At 43.1% G+C, this 20,351-nt stretch overlaps 1 protein-coding gene across 2 annotated transcripts in view; it reads left to right on the top strand.

The window, feature by feature from the left end:
- Positions 1-19,271, top strand: part of LOC134586495 (astacin-like metalloendopeptidase) — a 95,904-nt gene extending 76,633 nt beyond the window's left edge. The window contains exons 10-13 of one of the 2 annotated variants that reach the window (XM_063442038.1): positions 4,020-4,245; positions 4,952-5,070; positions 12,815-12,961; positions 18,784-19,271. In XM_063442038.1, coding sequence (XP_063298108.1) covers positions 4,020-4,245; positions 4,952-5,070; positions 12,815-12,961; positions 18,784-18,888 — 597 coding nt within the window. In that variant the 3' untranslated portion in view covers positions 18,889-19,271. Of the gene's footprint in view, positions 1-4,019; positions 4,246-4,951; positions 5,071-12,814; positions 13,047-18,783 lie in introns of both variants that reach the window. The other variant, XM_063442039.1, reaches the window with a different exon arrangement.
- The last annotated feature ends 1,080 nt before the right edge of the window (positions 19,272-20,351 follow it).

Below are 20,351 nucleotides of genomic sequence, written 5' to 3'. Positions count from 1 at the left end.
TTACTTCTCCATTGTCTCCAGGAGAGAGGGCTCTGTAAAACCGGTCTGAGCCGGAAAGCCATGCTGGCAGGGGTTTTAAAAGATACTTTACAAACTTTTGAACCCCTGGTCTGATTCATGCCATTTTTTAATATGTTGTTCCCCTGAATGGATTGATTGTGGATATGTATTTTATGTGAATGTGATGTATGGTTTTAGAGTTATGAAAGTTGGGTAGAAAGTATGTTTTAACTGTATGTATAATTGAGTTTCCTCTCAGGATAAGGGGAGGGAATATGTGGGATGTAACTGATGTGTGAGTGGTTGTTTAATACCTCCCTGTGGGCGGACCTGTATTTGTAACAACTGCAATAAAAACCAGGCTGGGTGTGCCAGCACCTCAGATTCTGCTTGACCCTCAAACCGATGTGTCGTCTAGTTTTTTGGGGAATTGGATTGTATGCTGACTGCCAGGAGTGTAAGCGGATTGTATGCTTTTCCTGTTCAGCTGATTCCAGAATTCGTACAGTTTGGGAGATTGGTGCTTGCAGTAGCTGCTGGTCTATGGAAAAGGGGAGTATCGCCTAAACGGTTTTTATCCTCTTGTAAGTGAAACGGTCCGTTACATTGACATTTACTTTCTCGTTTGTCTCCAGCTACATCATTGGCTGAAAAACCATTCTTACGATTGCCTCTGGTCTAGTAGGAGGATGGATCGCTTAGATTTCCTGGTTACCGTAGTTGGAGAGTCGAATGCTGCTTCAGACTGTAGAAACCTGTAAGTGTAGAATATCCCACTAGTAAAGCTAGGATTCCCGGTTTCCTACAACACGAGTCGAGGCTGCGAGTTGAGGGTAAAATGAACTGGCTTTATTGGCAAACAGGCATCACTATTTATGCAAAACCCCAGGTCCAGGGACAACCCCCTCTGGACCTGATGGGATACAGTGACAATACGAGCAGTTGACCAATAGTAATACAATGTATCCTTTGAAATTGTTATCGTCCAGCTTGGAGATAATGAGTCCAATGGTTGGGACAATGTAATTATCTCCAAGTGCTCAAAATCCCATGTTTTATTACAACACATAAAACTGTATAAAATTACATAACTTTAATACTTTAACAGACATATTTCCCATTCCACCTTTTAATTATGTAGCCCAGTTCTGAGCGTTGTAGATGGACGAATAGCGCTCAGAATTCACAAATGATATGGCTATGTTCCTTGATATAAAGTCCATTTGTGTCTTTTGTCCTGAACACAAGATGGCGGCCATGTTTTTAGGTTGATAGATGGACAGCGGGACATGGACCTAAAACCCCTGGAATGAGTAACGGCTGAACAATTACGTGAATCCCGCTCACAGGCTGGTTATCTGGGGGTACTTAACTTGCGGTTAACCGCAGCTTCAACGTTCTAATTGGGAACACATGCCAGATGCAGGTGATCTCGTTCGGAAGTCTTTCGTGAATTCAGTTCGGTGAATTATTATACAAAGGAGGCCACCGGGAGATAGTCAATTGCTTGTGGTTAACCGCAGACCGCAGCTTCTCGGCGGTCAAGTAGCGGCACGCTCCGCTCATGGGGTGGTCGGCTGTTCGGTACTTTCAAAGGTGACCGGGGTTAAGTGGCGGCACACGAATAAATAGTTATAACTGGTCGGGGAATGTATTCGCACATTCTGAATACTGAACAGGGTGTTGGGAAACAAAAGGAAGTACTTCTGCAACAGTTTGTAGGGTTCTTGTAACAACCATATCTTCCGATATGGGGGTGGCTATATACCCCTTAACACCTGGTTTCACATTACATTGGAATGTTAATAAAAGCCCCCCTCCCCCTCCTTTTCTTATTTTTTCAAATACTACGCTTATCACATAATTGTTTTCCTTATTAATTTTTGGTGACATAAATAATTTTGATGACTACAACTAATCTTATGGCTACTTCTCTGTTGTCAGAACTAATAAATATAACAATATAAACCTTAATGTAAGAAACTTCTGCTTACTCTACAGCAAATTTGGCACACAGGTATTCCACTATGGCCATTTTTCTGTCTTTTCCGTACATCTATTTGTTAAATTTCAATTTAAATTCACTAAATTTGTAAATAGTTGATCAAGACACAAGACCCTTAGTCATATTAAATAGGTTTATCATGAGTTCTATTCAATTGGAAAGGGTAATTTAACCATAAGACTTCAAGCTAACATAAAATAAAATCAGTACGAACTTTATACTATCTAGAAGGGGTTCATTAAGCTAAGAAATTCTGAGCTAACATATATTAGACATGATTAGCATCATTCCTTTTACACTTTTAAAGGGGTTAATCTAGCCACCACACTCTAAGTTAACACTTTACTAAACATTATTACATTAATTCCATTCAACCAGGAAGGTGATAACCTAGCCATTAAGCTCTAAGTTAACTTAACATATATTAAGTAAGATCGTCATTAATCCCATACACTCAGGAAGAGGTTAACTGAATTCACAGAGGTGACTCCCCCTCCAAGGGAATTTCTACTACATCATCACATATGTTTTTTAAACTCACCAATTAGAAATTGCCACATTGAACCAATAGGAAGATCTTTCCCCATATTAAACTCATGTGCTATGTACCGACTGGTGCCCCTCTGATGTTCCTATGGCTCAGAGTCTAGCACATGGACCTGCTAATTTGTTTACTAATTTATTTATCTATTTTTTCATTTAATTTTTGGCAACACTACAATATTAGCATTTATTAGCCCAGTGGGACTAGCGGCAGGTGCCCTCGAAGGCACAGGGAGGTCTTAGCCTTAGTACTAGGAAATTGTCAGTCTATTCTGTAGCAATAACTGTCTTATGCTTTTCGATTAACAGATAGCCTCCACCATAGCTCTTACAGATCGAGACTATAGGACATTCTAGTTACTTAGACTCAGACTGAAGCTAACCCTCCTATTAAACACCAGACTGGCTAGTTTTACTACCTAGTACTACCTTGCTATAGCTTCTATTCAGTAGCTATAAATATCTAATGATACGCATTGGCCATCATTCAGATTAATCTCACTGGTCAGGTTCTATATAAGCCAAGCCGACTGTGTATTTTTTACCAGTCCTGTGTAGACTGGCATTTATTTCAGATTGTCCCCAGTACTAATAGGGACCTTTTCTAATCAAGGCACATGCAGCTTATGGCAGGCTATATAGATTTTTGATGTAAGCAGTTATCCAGAATATGATAGATGATACCTTAGCTTGCATTCTTTGCATAAGAACACTTATAATCTTTATTAGCAGATTTGAGACCGAAGTGATATTCTGTTATTTGCTTTAGTACCTATAGGGTACTTTTAACAGGGTACCGATTCAAGTACCTATTTTGTGTTCACTGTTTGTACATCAGTACGTTCAATATGTTCTATTTTATTTTTTTGTCACATTGGTTTATAATTTCATAAAACATATTTATTTTTTGCTTTTATCAGTTTAGTACTCTGTCTGGCAGCTATCCTTCTGTCATGTTTGATATTTATCTATGAATTTACAGTTTCTATCCCAGGCTATCTAGGTACACCACTTTTGCCTTTCTACTTTCCATTTGGGGTTACCCCCTGTTTCTCCAGTGCATTTGGCTCTACCCTTGTCCCTTCTATTGCAGTCATTTGGTGGAGGTATCCAGCCGGGGTACAGAGAGCTCCGTTACGATCACTTGTTATAAAGGCAGACCAACATTTATATTTTTATTGAAATTAACCCCTTAAGGACACATGACATGTGTGACACGTCATGATTCCCTTTTATTCCAGAAGTTTGGTCCTTAAGGGGTTAAAGTATGTATTAGTTCCCATGGATAGCTTTCAAATAGATGTAATACCTAATGCCCAGAAATATACAACAAAGAATAACAGTAGGAATTATCTATTTACATAAAAAATAGTCTACTTATGTCATCTTTCATATTAATGTATTTTCATGTTAATTTCTACCATATACATTGCTGTAATTGAGCTCTTCACAGTGTATATTCTGAACTTAGATTTATCTGGAAGTCGGTAAAGTCAATATCCCACAATCCTCTGGGTGCCGTGACTCTTACTTGAAAATTTACGATGGTGAAACCCGTGAATCAAACGTTCTTCAGGACAAGGCCTGTGGCTCTACAATAATCCCTCTTATAATTTCTTCTGAAAAGAACCTGTTGATGGAGCTTGTGAGCAATCAGGAATCCTCTAAAATCAAATTTAATGCTCACTATAAAACAGGTACATCCTATTTGAAAAAGTTTGACTTAGGGTCTGCCAGATGCAGCTCACTATTTATACAATGCTTTTCTATGGGGAAAGTCCTAAGGTGAGCGTGGCCACCGCCCTGCATAAGCATTAGGTCCCCACCGCCGGCTTACATTGGCAGAGGAGTGGGAGCAGAGCCTGAACCAGGGCTGAGGAACATAAGCACTGGAATCAGGTAAATGACAGACGATGTTTTAAATTCGGTCACTATAGGAGAGCTATATACAGAGCCAGAAAAACAAAACGTTTCCTTGTCACTATAGTTTCCCTTTAAGCTTTTCAAATAAGTTAATATTTTTGATACACTTTTAAAATTTATTATTTAAAAATATCAAAATATCAAAAAATATATCAATATACAAATAAAAATTATCAAATAAAAAGTATAAAATATTTTGTACAATATTAACACTTTTTCAAAGTTAATTCAAAAATATTAAATCATTTGAAAAGCTTATCCAAAAACATTAAATTGAGGCCAAAATTTTAAATAAGCCCATAGAGTATCTCATGGGGGATAAATCATGTTCAGGCTGGATTAATTCGGCTTGTGACAATTTGTATATTTATCAAGAGTTCCTTGATCAGTGAAGCACCGGTCCACACATTAAATAGACACAATATAAAATTATCAATTTTATTGTTAATACATGTATTCAATTCTATTTTTCTTCTGCAGTTCCTCATGGACACACTTTCTTGGAAGATAATGGGTCTGTGATTTCGCCATCATTTCCATTCTTATATCGCAATAATGTAGATTCTTTTCATTCTATAATAGCACCATCCAGTAAAAAGGTGAGATAATATTATGGGGACTAAGCTCCAACTATCATTTTTAGGTGGGCTCTATAACCATTTCAAGAAACACAGAGGGAGTATCTTATGGTAGACTCTTGTTTAGAATTAAAACATTAAAAATGGTTTAATGCTGAATGGAAGGACAGTACCAAGTTACTCAAAACACTACAATCACTTCAATTTGAAAAAGCGGTCATTGTGCCTATAGTGTCCCTCTAAGTTGCCAAAACAAATATAAATAGATCTATTCAAATACATTTATTGATATAAATTGATAACAATGGTAAGACATTAAGATGTGCATCCAAGCCCAAATCCTATATAATAATCACACACAGTACATATCAACAAACATCACCTATAAAATGCTGTATCATCAAGGCAATGTAAAATAATTCATGGTATCGATTAAATTACAATAAAAATATATAAAGTCCAAAACTTGTGGGTTATCAAGGTTTCCAAGTCTTGATTGCAAACAATGTTACCATGTTATGATGTGTTTAAGACATGATCAAAAGATGGTAGAGTTTTCTGTAAAATTAACCTTTACTACACACATGGTTAAAAGCACTCACATTCCAACCCAATTGTTGTAAAGGAACACTGTAGCGTTAGGAATACAAACCTGTATTTGTGATTCTATAATTTGCCCTAACTTACTAGGCCCCCTGTAACAGATCCTTACAAGTCTCTGGTGGCTGTGAAGCAAGCAAGGGAATTACAACTTAATCACCTATTCGTTTCATTTTCCTCGTTCGTATGATTTTCCTCGTTCGTATGATTCCGTACGAATTCCGTGTATAAAATATAGGTGGCCGCCATTTCGGGACTTTACACGTGTTCGTGGCCATCTTGTGCACGAACAGCGGTGTTTGCCTGTAACCGCATGGAACTAAAAACGGATACGCAAACAGGCGAACACCGCTGAGTCCTCCAGACCTCCATAAGTTCGTACGGAAACTACCGAACGTCCCACCGTTCGGTAGTTATACTCAATCGTCTATGGGGATTTCAGCGAACCCCGTTATTCGAATGGATGGCAAGATTTTCATACCTTTTTACCGTGCGAACGGAGACCGACCGCAAGGCCAAAACTCATGGAACTGTTTTCGGCTAGTTGGTCTGTGCGGTCGGTCAAAACTTTGGAACTCTGTATCTCCCGAACCATTCATCCGAACGGGCTGATTTTTGGACAGATTGTTCCCCTAACCAAGACCTTTCAAGCGGTGCTGGACTTAAAGGTGTACCCCCTGTTTTTGGGGTACATCCAGAACTGGGGTAAAATATTGTACGTTATAATAGTGTTATGTGGTTATCTGAGGGGAGGAGACGTGGGGGTGTTACCCTGTGTATAATTGGTTGTTTTTATCCTCCCCCTGGGAGTGTCCTGTGTGTGTCTTTTCCTAATAAAAAGCAGGCTGGGTGTTCCAGTCCTCAGTTCATCTTGACCCTTCAAAACGTAGCCTCGTCTCGTTCTTGGAAGGGGATTATTTGGGATGTTATTCTGTTCCTGTTATAACTGAACCTGATTCTCGCTCTGGATATCGTGGATGGGATTACATCAGCTTACTTCTCCACAGCAGCTTGCAAGGAAAAAGGACGTCTTCAACGGCAGATACCCTCTCTCTACCTGGGTAGCCGTTACATTGGTGGCAGCGGTGGGATGGTCCTTTTATCCAAAGAACAAGCGCTGAATGGAGTCACAGTATGCCAAGCTGAAAAGACCCACACTAAAGGATTTATTGGAGAATCGTGGTAGGAGTGCCAGCAACAGACCACGGAGGGAGCTGATAGCTGACCTACTGGAGCTGGACGAGATGGATAGGTCCATCGAGGTAACTGAACCCATGGACCCCATCAGTGAGGACGATGTGATTACTGCAATTGTACAGCGGAGATTAGCTTTGTATCCAGTCACGTCTACAGAACTAATAACCCAACTGTTCCGGGAAGCAAGGGAAGAGATCCAAACCAAGAGGGAACAAGAAATGGAACTGGTAAGAGCAAGACAGCTCACTACACAGACAGTTCCTACCCCGCTACCCACTACTACGGTAAAGAAAATTCCCTTCACTGCATTTAAAACCTTTGTGGAAAATGAAGAGGAAATTGATGGGTATTTGGCTGACTTTGAAAGGCAGTGCTCTCTACATCAAATACCACCAGAGCAATGGGTCACTATCCTGGCGGGAAAACTGTCAGGAAAAGCTAATGAGGCTTTTCGAGCACTCACTACAGAGGAGATCACGCAGTACCAAAAAGTAAAAGAGGCACTGCTCACCAGGTATGCGGTAACCCCAGAAGCATACCGTCGCCGCTTCCGGGAGTCCAAAAACAAAGCTGTGGACTCCCACATGGAATGGGCCAACTGACTACAAAGAGTAGCATCACATTGGGTTCAAGGGTGTAAGGCCAACACCGGAGAGGAGGTATTGCAGTTGTTCTTAATGGAACATTTCTTCCAAGATTTGGCTGCGGACATACAAGACTGGGTACGAGACCGGCGCCCCGCTAATTTAAATGAGGCGGCTCGGCTGGCCGATGAATACGCCGAGACGAGGAGAGTAAGCCAGGGTACTACACGACAAGCTCATAAGATAGAGCCACGTACCCCAGCCGCTGTCTCACGCCCAGAGTTTCGAGCTCCGGTCCCACCAGGACCACCACGTCCTCAGGGACCTACCAACTACCCCCGGGATTTGTCAAAGGTGACGTGCCATCACTGCGGCAACCTCGGACATATTGCCCGATATTGTCCCCTAAGATCCAATAACAACAACTGGAGACGTACAACTCCCAACACAGAGGCCCCTGCATCACGACCCGCTGCGGCTCACTGTCTGGAAGCCGAAATGGGCCCTGAGGAATGTCTGGGGATTTTGTATGAAGCAGATCCCATACAAGCTGCTTCTCCAGATAACCGACAACATCACCGACAGGAGGTTCGAGTGAATGGACAAATAGCACAAGGCCTAAGAGACACCGGGGCTACCATCACTTTGATCCAAAAACACCTAGTAAAGCCAGAGAATGTATCTACCCGCACTGTTGCTGTTCGGGTCGCCGGGGGCGCTGTTTTTCGCTTGCCCACTGCCCGAGTACACTTAGACTGGGGAGTCGGATCAGGAAAAACCACAGTTGGTATTATGGACAACTTGCCTGCCGAGGTCGTATTGGGAAATGACATTGGCCCTTTGACTTCAGCATATTTGCCCACACCGGCTGCCGCTTGTCCTGTAACCACCCGCTCACAGACCCGTGTCGCAGATGATCCTAATACAGGCCGGGAGACCCAGGTAAGCCAAGCACCCACATGTAACCCCACTACGATAAGCAGGCCCATAGCTTGGGACACCCCAGAGGAGTTTGGGAGGGAAACTAGAGAGGACCCCACCCTCCAAAAGTATCGGGAATTAGCTGACAGTAGGGGGGACGGACAAGAACGTTTTCTATGGGATGGGGACAGGTTATACAGACTGACAGAAGGCAGAAAGAGAGGCTGTGCCCCTTCGCAGAAGCGCCAACTAGTGGTACCCAGAAAATACCGGTTGGAACTTCTTCGAATCGGCCACGACATTCCGTTGGCAGGGCATCTAGGGGGTAACCGTACCACCTTCAGGATCACCCAGACCTTCTTTTGGCCGGGGATCTCAAAGGATGTGCGACGTTACTGCAGTACGTGTGATGTATGCCAACGGGTAGGGAAGAGGGGGGATCACCCGAAAGCTCGACTGTTACCTATGCCTGTGATCGAGGAACCATTTAGCCGGGTGGCAGTCGACCTAGTAGGACCCCTACCTAACCCCAGTCCCTCTAGTAAGAAATACATCCTTACCGTCGTGGACTATGCTACTCGCTACCCGGAAGCCGTCACTCTGACGAATATCCAGGCTGACACTGTCGCCAGTGCTTTAGTCGGGATATTCACCCGAGTGGGATTTCCTCAGGAAATCTTGTCCGATAGAGGGACCCAGTTTACCGCAGACCTAACCCAGCAGCTATGGAAGGTTTGTGGTATTAAGCCCCTACTTAGTTCCCCGTACCACCCTCAGACTAACGGTCTCTGTGAACGCTTTAACGGTACCCTAAAGCAACTGCTGCGGACCTTTACAGCGGAATACAGAGACTGGGAACGATTCTTGCCGCACCTCCTGTTCGCTTATCGGGAGGTACCGCAGGAATCCACAGGGTTCTCTCCCTTTGAACTGCTCTATGGCCGGAGAGTACGAGGCCCTCTCGACCTCATCCGAGAACACTGGGAGGGAGAGACAGAACATGAAGATGTCCCCATCGTACCATATGTGCTGGAAATGCGGGACCGTATGGAACAGTTAGCCCGGATGGCACGGGACCATCTCCATGCGGCCCAGGGGCGTCAGAAACGTTGGTACGATCAGGGCGCCCGCCAGAGAACGTTCCAAGTAGGCCAGAAGGTGCTGGTGCTTAGACCTGTCAAAGGGAACAAGCTCCAGACCTCCTGGCCCTTACAAAGTGGTAGCACAGGTCTGTGACACCACCTATGTAATTGCCAGCAGCAAAGATGAAAGGATCCAGAAGTCCTTTCACGTAAACTTATTAAAAGAATATCAGGAAAGACCCGAGGATATAGCCGCCATATGTATACCAGCCACTGAAGACCCTGACAGCTTACCCATACCCGACCTATTAGCTAACTCGGAGTCTAAGACCCTGCTCAATACCGTACAACTAGGGGAGCGGTTAACCCCCGCCAAAAAGGGGCAGATCCGACAACTGCTGACCGAGAAAGGGTTGACGTTTTCCCAAGAGCCCGGGTACACCCCCTTAGCAACTCACTATGTAGAGACCCCAGGACAAACCCCTCTCCGACAAACCCCCTATAGGATTCCTGAGGCAGTAAAAGAGGAGATGAGGAAGGAAATCCAAGAGATGTTAAGACTGGGGGTGATAGAGCCATCTGACAGTCCATGGGCCTCACCTGTGGTCCTAGTTCCCAAAAAGGATGGAACTACCCGGTTCTGTGTCGATTATCGACGTCTCAATGACAGAACCGTGACAGACGCATATCCCATGCCCCGAGTAGACGAGCTATTAGATCGTATTGCCAGGGGACGTTATCTGACCACCATCGATTTGTGCAAAGGGTATTGGCAGATTCCCCTGGCCAAGGAGGCTATCCCTAAGTCGGCCTTTGTCACCCCATTTGGCTTGTACCAGTTCAAGGTCATGCCATTTGGGATGAAAAATGCCCCGGCTACATTTCAGCGCTTAGTGGTCCGCCTCCTTGATGGCTTCCAGGATTTCGCTTGCGCGTACCTGGATGACATTGCGATTTATAGCGAAACCTGGGGAGAGCACTTAAGGCATGTAGAGGCCGTACTGGATCAGATTCGGGCCGCAGGCTTGACTCTGAAACCAGAAAAGTGTAAACAGCGCCCAGAACTCGCTAAAGTTGAAGCTGTAGCTAATTGGCCCACACCCCACACCAAAACTCAGGTCTTAGCATTTTTGGGGACGGCAGGATATTATAGGAGGTTTGTCCCTGACTATAGCACCATCGCAAAACCCTTGACAGACCTAACCAAAAAGAACTTACCTAGGATAGTCCTGTGGTCTCCCGCCTGTGAAACCGCCTTTCAGGCCCTAAAGAATGCTCTAATTCATGCACCTGTCCTCTCTGCCCCCGTCCCTAACAAAAGATTTGTCGTTCATACAGATGCATCCATGTATGGACTGGGGGCAGTTCTAAGCCAGGTCGGAGAAGATGGGAGCGAGCACCCTGTCGCGTATCTCAGTAGAAAACTGTTACCTAGAGAAGTGAGTTACGCGGCAGTGGAAAAGGAATGCTTGGCCCTGGTCTGGGCACTAAAGAAACTCACCCCATATTTGTACGGACAAGAATTTACCCTAATCACCGACCACAACCCCCTGGTATGGCTGAATAGAGTAGCTGGAGATAATGGACGTTTATTGAGATGGAGCCTAGCACTGCAACCTTACAACTTCTCCATTCAATACCGCCCTGGCAAGTTTAATGGGAATGCCGATGGTCTGTCCAGGCAAACAGAACTATTGCCCTAACAAGGGACCGGACAGCCCCAAGTTGACCCGAAAAGGATCAATCCGGGTCTGCCGGAGTGTTCCACAAAAGGGGAGTAGTGTAACAGATCCTTACAAGTCTCTGGTGGCTGTGAAGCAAGCAAGGGAATTACAACGTAATCACCTATTCGTTTCATTTTCCTCGTTCGTATGATTTTCCTCGTTCGTATGATTCCGTACGAATTCCGTGTATAAAATATAGGTGGCCGCCATTTCGGGACTTTACACGTGTTCGTGGCCATCTTGTGCACGAACAGCGGTGTTTGCCTGTAACCGCATGGAACTAAAAACGGATACGCAAACAGGCGAACACCGCTGAGTCCTCCAGACCTCCATAAGTTCGTACGGAAACTACCGAACGTCCCACCGTTCGGTAGTTATACTCAATCGTCTATGGGGATTTCAGCGAACCCCGTTATTCGAATGGATGGCAAGATTTTCGTACCTTTTTACCGTGCGAACGGAGACCGACCGCAAGGCCAAAACTCATGGAACTATTTTCGGCTAGTTGGTCTGTGCGGTCTGTCAAAACTTTGGAACTCTGTATCTCCCGAACCATTCATCCGAACGGGCTGATTTTTGGACAGATTGTTCCCCTAACCAAGACCTTTCAAGCGGTGCTGGACTTAAAGGTGTACCCCCTGTTTTTGGGGTACATCCAGAACTGGGGTAAAATATTGTACGTTATAATAGTGCTATGTGGTTATCTGAGGGGAGGAGACGTGGGGGTGTTACCCTGTGTATAATTGGTTGTTTTTATCCTCCCCCTGGGAGTGTCCTGTGTGTGTCTTTTCCTAATAAAAAGCAGGCTGGGTGTTCCAGTCCTCAGTTCATCTTGACCCTTCAAAACGTAGCCTCGTCTCTTTCTTGGAAGGGGATTATTTGGGATGTTATTCTGTTCCTGTTATAACTGAACCTGATTCTCGCTCTGGATATCGTGGATGGGATTACATCAGCTTACTTCTCCACAGCAGCTTGCAAGGAAAAAGGACGTCTTCAACGGCAGATACCCTCTCTCTACCTGGGTAGCCGTTACACCCCCCACCTATGGTCTTGAAAGGATTAAAAAAAAAATAGAAAACATTTTTTTCACTTACCTCGGCGCTGGCTAGGTCTCCTCCTATCACAACCTCATACCGATGGTGGAACATTATTCACATGGGTGGTGAGCATTGAATCATTGCTTTCATATGGGGAATTTGAAGACTTTAGATGTCCTCACTTTTTGTCATTTTGCCAAGTTGACTCTGTTAGAGACCTATAAGCACCTCTTGTGGCTATCTTATCTGAAACTGCAATGTTTTACATTGGGTGCCTATAGTGTCCCTTTAACACAATTTAAATAATGCACTCTATTATTTATATACAACAGATTAAAAACATAAGACACACAGAACATTTAAAGAAATATAGGCTGATAGAATACATTTAGATGACCTGAACCAAACTTACTTAGGTTGAAGATATAGTGAAGTGGAAAGAAAAAAATAATAATTGTACATTTCTAGCAAATCTGACCTGTGCTTTTATGAAGTTATAATGACACACACAGTCCATATGTACATCAGTTTGAAGATAAGGAGTTTATGTTGTTTGTCACAAGTCAAAGACAACTCTAGAAATATTTTCTTGTAACCAAGAGTTTGCCTTTATCTTTTAGGTGTCTCTGGAATTCACTGTGTTTCATATAGAATATTGCAAATTTACTTGTTCCTGCGTCTGTGACTATGTGAAGATATATGATGGACCAGTCTTAAATAGTCCTCTTCTGGGCAGATTCTGTGGGTTTGCTGCACCTGCTCTTATGGTATCTACACAAAATGTAGTTATAGTACATTTTCATAGTGATGGCTTAAATGGCGCACGTGGATTCTTATTACAATATAGTTTTGGTAAGGAACAGATATGAAATAGCAACAAATTCTTCATTACAATCAATTAATGCATTTATTTCATGGTTTTAGTAGGTTATTCACTTTGGGTATGTTACAATCTAGCTATTGACATGTATCTACAAGTATATATTTATTTTATTTTATCAATATCAGTTTATGAAAATAATACCTCTATTATACTCTAAGTTATGCAGTGAATCCAAAGCAAGAGTAATTGGCAGATTAGCAGAACCATCAGATATCTACGCTATTTAATAATGTGGGAATTTTACAATTAGGCTCCCAGACCTGAATTAGGTCAGGATTTTAACCGATCCAAATGCCACCAGACATTTGAAATCTAGACCAAAAAGCTTCAAATCAAGGCTTGGTTGCTGCCCAGTTGCTAGAAAGACGGACGAGGCATGTTACATAGTTAAATAGTTACATAGTTACATAGCTGAAAAGAGAATTGTGTCCATCAAGTTCAGCCTTCCTCACATATGTTTTTACTGTTGATCCAAAAGAAGGCAAAAAAACTAGTCTGAAGCGCTTCCAATTTTGCAACAAACTAGAAAAAAAAAATCCTTCTTGACCCCAAAATAGCAGTCAGATGTCTTCATGGATCAAGCAACTATTACCCCACTAATTTGAAATTATATCCCTGTATGTTATGTTTTTGCAAGTATTTATCCAATTGCAGTTTAAACATCTGTATGGACTCTGACAAAACCACCTCTTCAGGCAGAGAATTCCATACCCTTATTACTCTTACTGTAAAAAAACTTTTCTTTGCCTTAGATGAAATTTCCTTTCTTCCAGCCTAAATGTGTGTCCTTGTGTCGTATGTATAGCCCTGTTTATGAATAGATTTCCAGATAAAGGTTTGTACTGGCCGCAAATATATTTGTATAATGTTAAATGACATGAGATTACAGTCGTGGGAATCAGATGTGGGACTTTAAAGTAAAGAATGGGATGTGAACGGATAATTGGGTTGAATCCCTAATTATAATAGTAAAGGGGGTAATGACCTTGTGTCCACCCATTGGCCACCACGCATTAGTGGCTGGTGGAGACCCTGGGTGGCAGGTGGGGAATTTAATAAAAGAAATGGAGAGTGGACATTCCATTTAAGTGGAGATTTTTTTTTACCCAGTATTAAATGATTGGACAAAATTTGCAATTAAGGCGGCTAAATTCCTTTGTTTTTTTTTGTTTTTTTATGAACTCTGTTTTAGACCTGTGTAATTCATTTTGGAATGAATCGAAAGTCTTCTACAATTCCATCGATTTAGCAATTTTGTACTGTCTGAGTTTCCTAATTTCTGGCAAGAATCAAATTTTGGATCCACTTGTTTTGATACGGATTAGGGATAAAATTTGTAAAATGTGTACACTCACTGACAGACAGACACATACACACTCACTTACAAATCACACACTAACAGACTCACTAACAGACGCACACAAACTAACACACTCAGTAACAGACACACACAGTAACACACTCATTGACACACACAAACTAACAAACCCTGACACAAAAACTAACACTAACACACACACACACACACTAACACTAACACACACACACACTCTAACACTAACACATACACACTCTAACACACACACACACTCTAACACTAACACACACTCTAACACTAACACACACACACACACTCTAACACTAACACACACACACAAACACTTTTTTTAATTTAATCCCCCAGCCTCGCTACCTTTGGGAGAGCTGAGGGGATTCCCTGGGGTCCAGTAGTATTGCTGGGCAGCCGGTCACCGAACGGGCTGTCTGGGTGGCTGGCGGGCGCGTAAGGGAGCTCTCTCCCCTGAATGCTCCCTTTTCAGCTCCGTCGCACACCGTGTAGTGATGCCGGAGCCGTAATATGACGTCATATTCTGGCTCCGGCATCAGTACGCAGCGCGTGAGGGAGCTGAACAGGGAGCACTCAGGGGAGAATGCTCCCTCGCGCAGCCGCCATCCCGTCCGCCGGGTGACACCAGGGCCAGCCTTGGGGGGCCCTGAGGTGGCCAGCTCCTGGGCCCCCCAGGAGAAGAGGCTGGCTAAACTGGGTACATACTGGGTAGCAGGGCGGCCGGGCCCCCTAATGGGCCGGGCCTGGTCGCAGCCCCGACCCCTGCGACCCTGGTATGTACGCCACTGACTCCCATTCATTACTGTAAATTCCTCCCCTCTACTTGGGAGATAATTGAGTTAATTGCTGTATCAACTCAATTATCTCCAAGCGAAAAATACACTTTTTACACATTTTTCATAACATTAAAATTAAACATCCAATTCCCATTGTTCCAAACTGCCATTTGTAATTGACCCTTTAAATGACAAATTGCCCTGCTTCCCTGGGTTGTGGAGAAGCCTATTTGCCAGCCTTCTTCCTCATGACTGTGGCCCCTGGAAGATTGTGCCCCTGAAAACTTATAGACTTTTACTGCGTGTGTATGGCCCTTTAAGAACCGTCTGGGGACATATTGTGACTTTGGTGAACAATGCTCCTTTAAGACTATGTCCCCAGACGTGTAAAATAATTTGTTCCTCGCTTTCTCCCACTTGGTTCAGTAAATGGGGCTAACTGAACCAAGTACCACACAGGCGGACCACCCAGAAGTGGAAGTGTGCAGGCAATTTACCTCCCAGGCTGGGAGCTTGCTGTAGATAAATTGCCGAACGCTGGGTGGCCGCAGTTCGTGCAAACGAACATGTGGCGGCAGCCATCTTTATTCATTCAATGCGGTCAGCGGTATGTGTAGCCAAATCCATGGAACTGAAATCCGCTGCACATTTCACTGAACACCGCTGACCCTTACCTTCTCCTACACTTAGTTTTCAGCTTCAGAGACTAAGTCCCGTTTGGCAGTTTGAACTCACTGCTATACTAAGCCAAATGCACAAACGGCCCCGTTCGTGCATTCGAATGGGACTTAGTCATTTTTTCAGTGTGAAATTGACCGGCCGCACAGCCCAAATCTATAGAACTGTTTTGGGCAGGAAAATGTGCTTGCGGTCAGTCATAAAGGACTTCTGACTAACTTTTTATCCACTGAAGGGATTTGTCTGATTTTTGAGAGTGTTTATGTTTAAAGTGTGCTGATTCTAAATATGTCATATTTTATGACGATTGGAGGTATGGTTTTAAAGTTATAGTACATGTATAAAAACTGTATTTTTACTGCTTGTGATAATTATGTTACCCATTGTGTACCATAATTATATCACAGGCAGAGGGGGAGGATTTTTGTGTGTAATTGCTGGGAGTCTTTTCTGTAATGTACGTATGTTATTGGCTGTTCTGTAAAACCCTGTGGGTGGTCCTATCTAAGGGAAACCTGCATAAAAGAAAGCCCTTTGGGTGCCTCTAATTTGCAGCTTTGACTCATGTTTGTAGGGGACAGCTATAATCACTACAGAGATTGCTACGCTCTTCATACTTGCTTAGCTACTGAGCTCTTGTAAGAGCTCTTGTTCCTGATCCTGCTTCGCTCTACAGAAGGAAGAGGTTCACCTACCGGAACCTGGAGTCTGGTCATAGGTCCAGGGTGGATAGTAGATGACGAGATCCTAGCCCAGCAGCAGCGGTTTGTGGAGTCTGCAGTACTTCTGGTGTCTACTCAGTAGTTATGGTGTCTACGGTGCTGATGGTCCTATGGTGAGCGCTAGGAGCATCCGTTCTACGGTCCAACTTCCAACCAGCCTGGAGGAAACCGTAACACCCATAAAATATATTTAATATATATATATATATTTTCTGAATGGGCATAATTATGGGAACAACATATTAAAAATCATGCGAATCGGTTCAGTGGTTCAGGAGATAGATGGAAATCACATTTGACCGACCGCAAGCATGGCTTTCCTGCCCAAATTAGTTCCACAGATTTATGTTGTGTGGCCGGTCTATTCACCATAGTTCAAATACTGTTCAAATGCATGAACGTGGGCCGTTCGTGCAAATAGGCAATGTTAATGTTGCGTTCAGCTGTGTTTGTACCGTCACATATCCGATTTTAGTTCCGTGAACTCGACGGCAAAACCCCGCTGACCGCATTTGGCTAAACAAGATGGCCACCGTCACGTGTTCCAGTGGCGGATCCAGAGACTGATCTTGGGAGGGGCATTTTTATATTATTTAAAGAAATAATCCATGCACAATAACCACTACAGCTCTGTGTAGTAGTTATGGTGTGAGGAGTGCCGGGACACCCTCCCAGAGTAAGTAGTCAAACCATTTAAGAACAGTTTGACAACTTACCTGGGATCTGCTGGGATATGGGGCTGTAGTAGGGCATATGAGTAGTGTTGTAATGTGAGGGGTGCAGTGTGTGTGTATGGAGGGAGGGGGTGTAGTGTGTGAGTGTGCAGGGTGTGTGTGGGGCAATGTGTGTATGGGGGGCTGTGTATGTGTGTGTGGGGCAATGTGTGTATGGGTGGGCAGTGTATATGTGTGTGGTGCAAAGTGTGAATATGTATGGTGTGTGTATGGGGGGACAGTGTATGTGTGTGTGGAGGCAGTGTGTAAGGGGGACTGTGTGTATGTGTGTGGGGGGCAGTGTGTGTATGGGGGACTGTATGTGTGTGTGGCAATGTGTGTGTGAGGGGCAGTGTGTGTATGGGTGGGCAGTGTATATGTGTGTTGGGCAGTGTGTTTGTATGTGTGGGGGCAGAGTGTGTGTGTGGGGGCAGTGTATGTGTGTGTGTATGGGGCAGTGTGTGTATGGGAGACTGTATGTGTGTGGGGGCAGTGTGTGTATGGGTGTGTGTGTGTGGGTGGGCAGTGTGTGTGTGGGGGCAGTGTATGTGTATGTGTGTGGGGGCAGTGTGTGTGTGGGGGGCAGTGTGTGTATGGGGGCAGTGTATGGCAGTGTATGTGTGTGTGGGGGCAGTGTGTGTGTGGGGGCAGTGTGTGCATGGGGGCAGTGTATGTATGTGTGTGGGGGCAGTGTATGTGGGGGCAATGTGTGTGTATGGGGTTGCAACGTGTGAATGTGTGGTGAGGAGGATAGGGGGCTTTTTGATAAAAAATAATAAATAAAGAATTTATAAAATTTAATACATTTATGTCCCCCCTCCCTTCTTCTATACTGGGAGGAGGGAGGACATTTCTCCATCCTTGGTGGTCCGGTGGGGATTCCCTGGTTTCCCAGTGGTAGGAGTGAACTCTAGCCTGTAGCTCCAGGGCCAGAGTTCACTCTCACGAGTGTGCTTGTATCTCGCCAGTTCCTCTGCAACATACCATTATTGGTAGATAGCTAAATTAAAATGGTGGTAGCTGGAAAGAGCAATTAGGACTGTAACTATAAGCAGTTTTGAACAGACCAGGACATGTATAATCCTAAACCTAGCATAATCATGTAATATAAAAGATACACAATGATTGTAGCATAGCATATTCATGTAATATAAAAGATACACAATGATTGAAGCACATAGTAAGAGAAAATAATGCAGTTTCGGAGTACTGGAAACATTTGGCCTCATTGTTTATTGTGATTTCTCAAAAGCCTCAAAATGGTAGTACCAGAGCTCATGATGTTGCTATTGTAGGAGCAATATATAGATCAGTCCTTTACTGTGTTCCAGAATGTTTCTAGACTGGTAGTAGAACTGAATTTCCCATGATGCTTTGCGATCTTTAGATCATCTACATTCTATATTTTGGATTAACCTGCTCTTTCCTGTAACACAATTCCTCACCTAACCTATTGCTCTTTCTTGCAGTGGGCTGATTTAGAAGATTTCTGGAGACCAATCTGGAAAAGTACAGATAGAAATACTCAACTTGTTTTTTTGTGTTTTTTTTTTTTTTTTTTTAAATGGAGATAAATGGTCCATCAATGCAATATTTGTAGCACTGGCAAATTTTATTGAAGTTAGAATCCTAAACCTAGCATAATCATGCAATATAAACGACATACAATGATTGAAGCATAGCATAATCATGTAATATAAAATATACACAATGATTGAAGCACATAATAAGAGAAAATAATGCAGTTTCGGAGATCTGGAAACATTTGGCCTCATTGTTCATTGTGATTTTTCAAAATCCTCAAAATTGTACTACTAGAGCTCATGATGTTGATATTGTAGGAGCAAGATATAGATAATTTCTTTACTGTGTTCCTGAATGTTGTTTGGTTTTTTTTTTTTTTGGTTTTTTTTTAGAAAAATGGAAATAAATGATCCATCAATGCAATATTTGTAGCACTGGCAAATTTTATAGAAGTTAGAAGCTGTTTTAAGTTTGAACTGTAATATTCTGATACATACAATGGGTATAATGCACAAATACACACATTTGCAGAACATCTCCTGTGTGTCTTGTCATATTTAATTATTTAAAACATACAAAAGAAATGGGAAGCGCAGTAAATATCACTCAGACACATTATGAAAGGCTTTCCTGTATTTAAGGAATTATACACATGAATATTGATTCACATCTGCAAAGAGACCAACAGAATTCTGATAGCATAGCTGTTTAGCTGCTGTTATGTACTTTGAATACAGATATACACTCACAGTTTACAGAGCCATATAAAGTTGACTCTGACTGTACAGATGTTAAAAAGCATACTACTCCAGTTCGCTATATCCCTTCACCCCTCTCCACGTCCAGGGAGTAATGCAGGTACTTCAAGTAAATAATAGTAAATCAACGTTAATGGGGAGTAAATAAATACAATAAAAGGTAATGGCAGACAGTCTTCCTCGAGTCCAACTCTCTGCTAGACCCGCTTCAGTCTGGTTTCCGCGCTAAGCACTCTGTGGAAACGGCACTGACTAAAGTATCCAATGATCTACTCGCTGAAAAAGCTCATGGTCACTACTCTATCCTAATTCTCCTTGACCTGTCTGTGGCATTTGACACTGTTGATCATCAACAGCTTCTTCTCATCCTCCGCAATATCAGTCTACAATATATTGTTCTCTTCTGGTGCTCCTCTTACCTCTCCCAGTGCTCTTTCAGTGTTTCTTTCTCTGGCTCTGCTTCTTCTCCCCAACTCCTCTCTGTTGGTGTCCCCCAAGGTTCAGTCCTTGGTCCCCTACTGTTCTCCATCTATATTGCCTCCCTTTGTAAACTCATTAGTTCCTTTGGCTTCCAATATAATTTCTATGCAGATGGCACGTAAATCTACCTGTCCTCTCCTGATCTCTCCCCGTCCCTCTTGACTAGTGTCTCTGACTGCCTCTCTGCTATTTCTAACTGGATGGCTGCCCACTTTCTTAAACTAAAGAAAAAAAAACTGAAATTCTGGTCTTTCCTCCCTCAAGTGTTGTTACTC

The sequence above is a fragment of the Pelobates fuscus genome, chromosome 2, assembly GCF_036172605.1.
Source record: "Pelobates fuscus isolate aPelFus1 chromosome 2, aPelFus1.pri, whole genome shotgun sequence".
NCBI lineage: Eukaryota > Metazoa > Chordata > Amphibia > Anura > Pelobatidae > Pelobates > Pelobates fuscus.
Note: the sequence above shows the minus strand (reverse complement) of the source record. Positions and strands in the feature narration are given on the sequence as shown.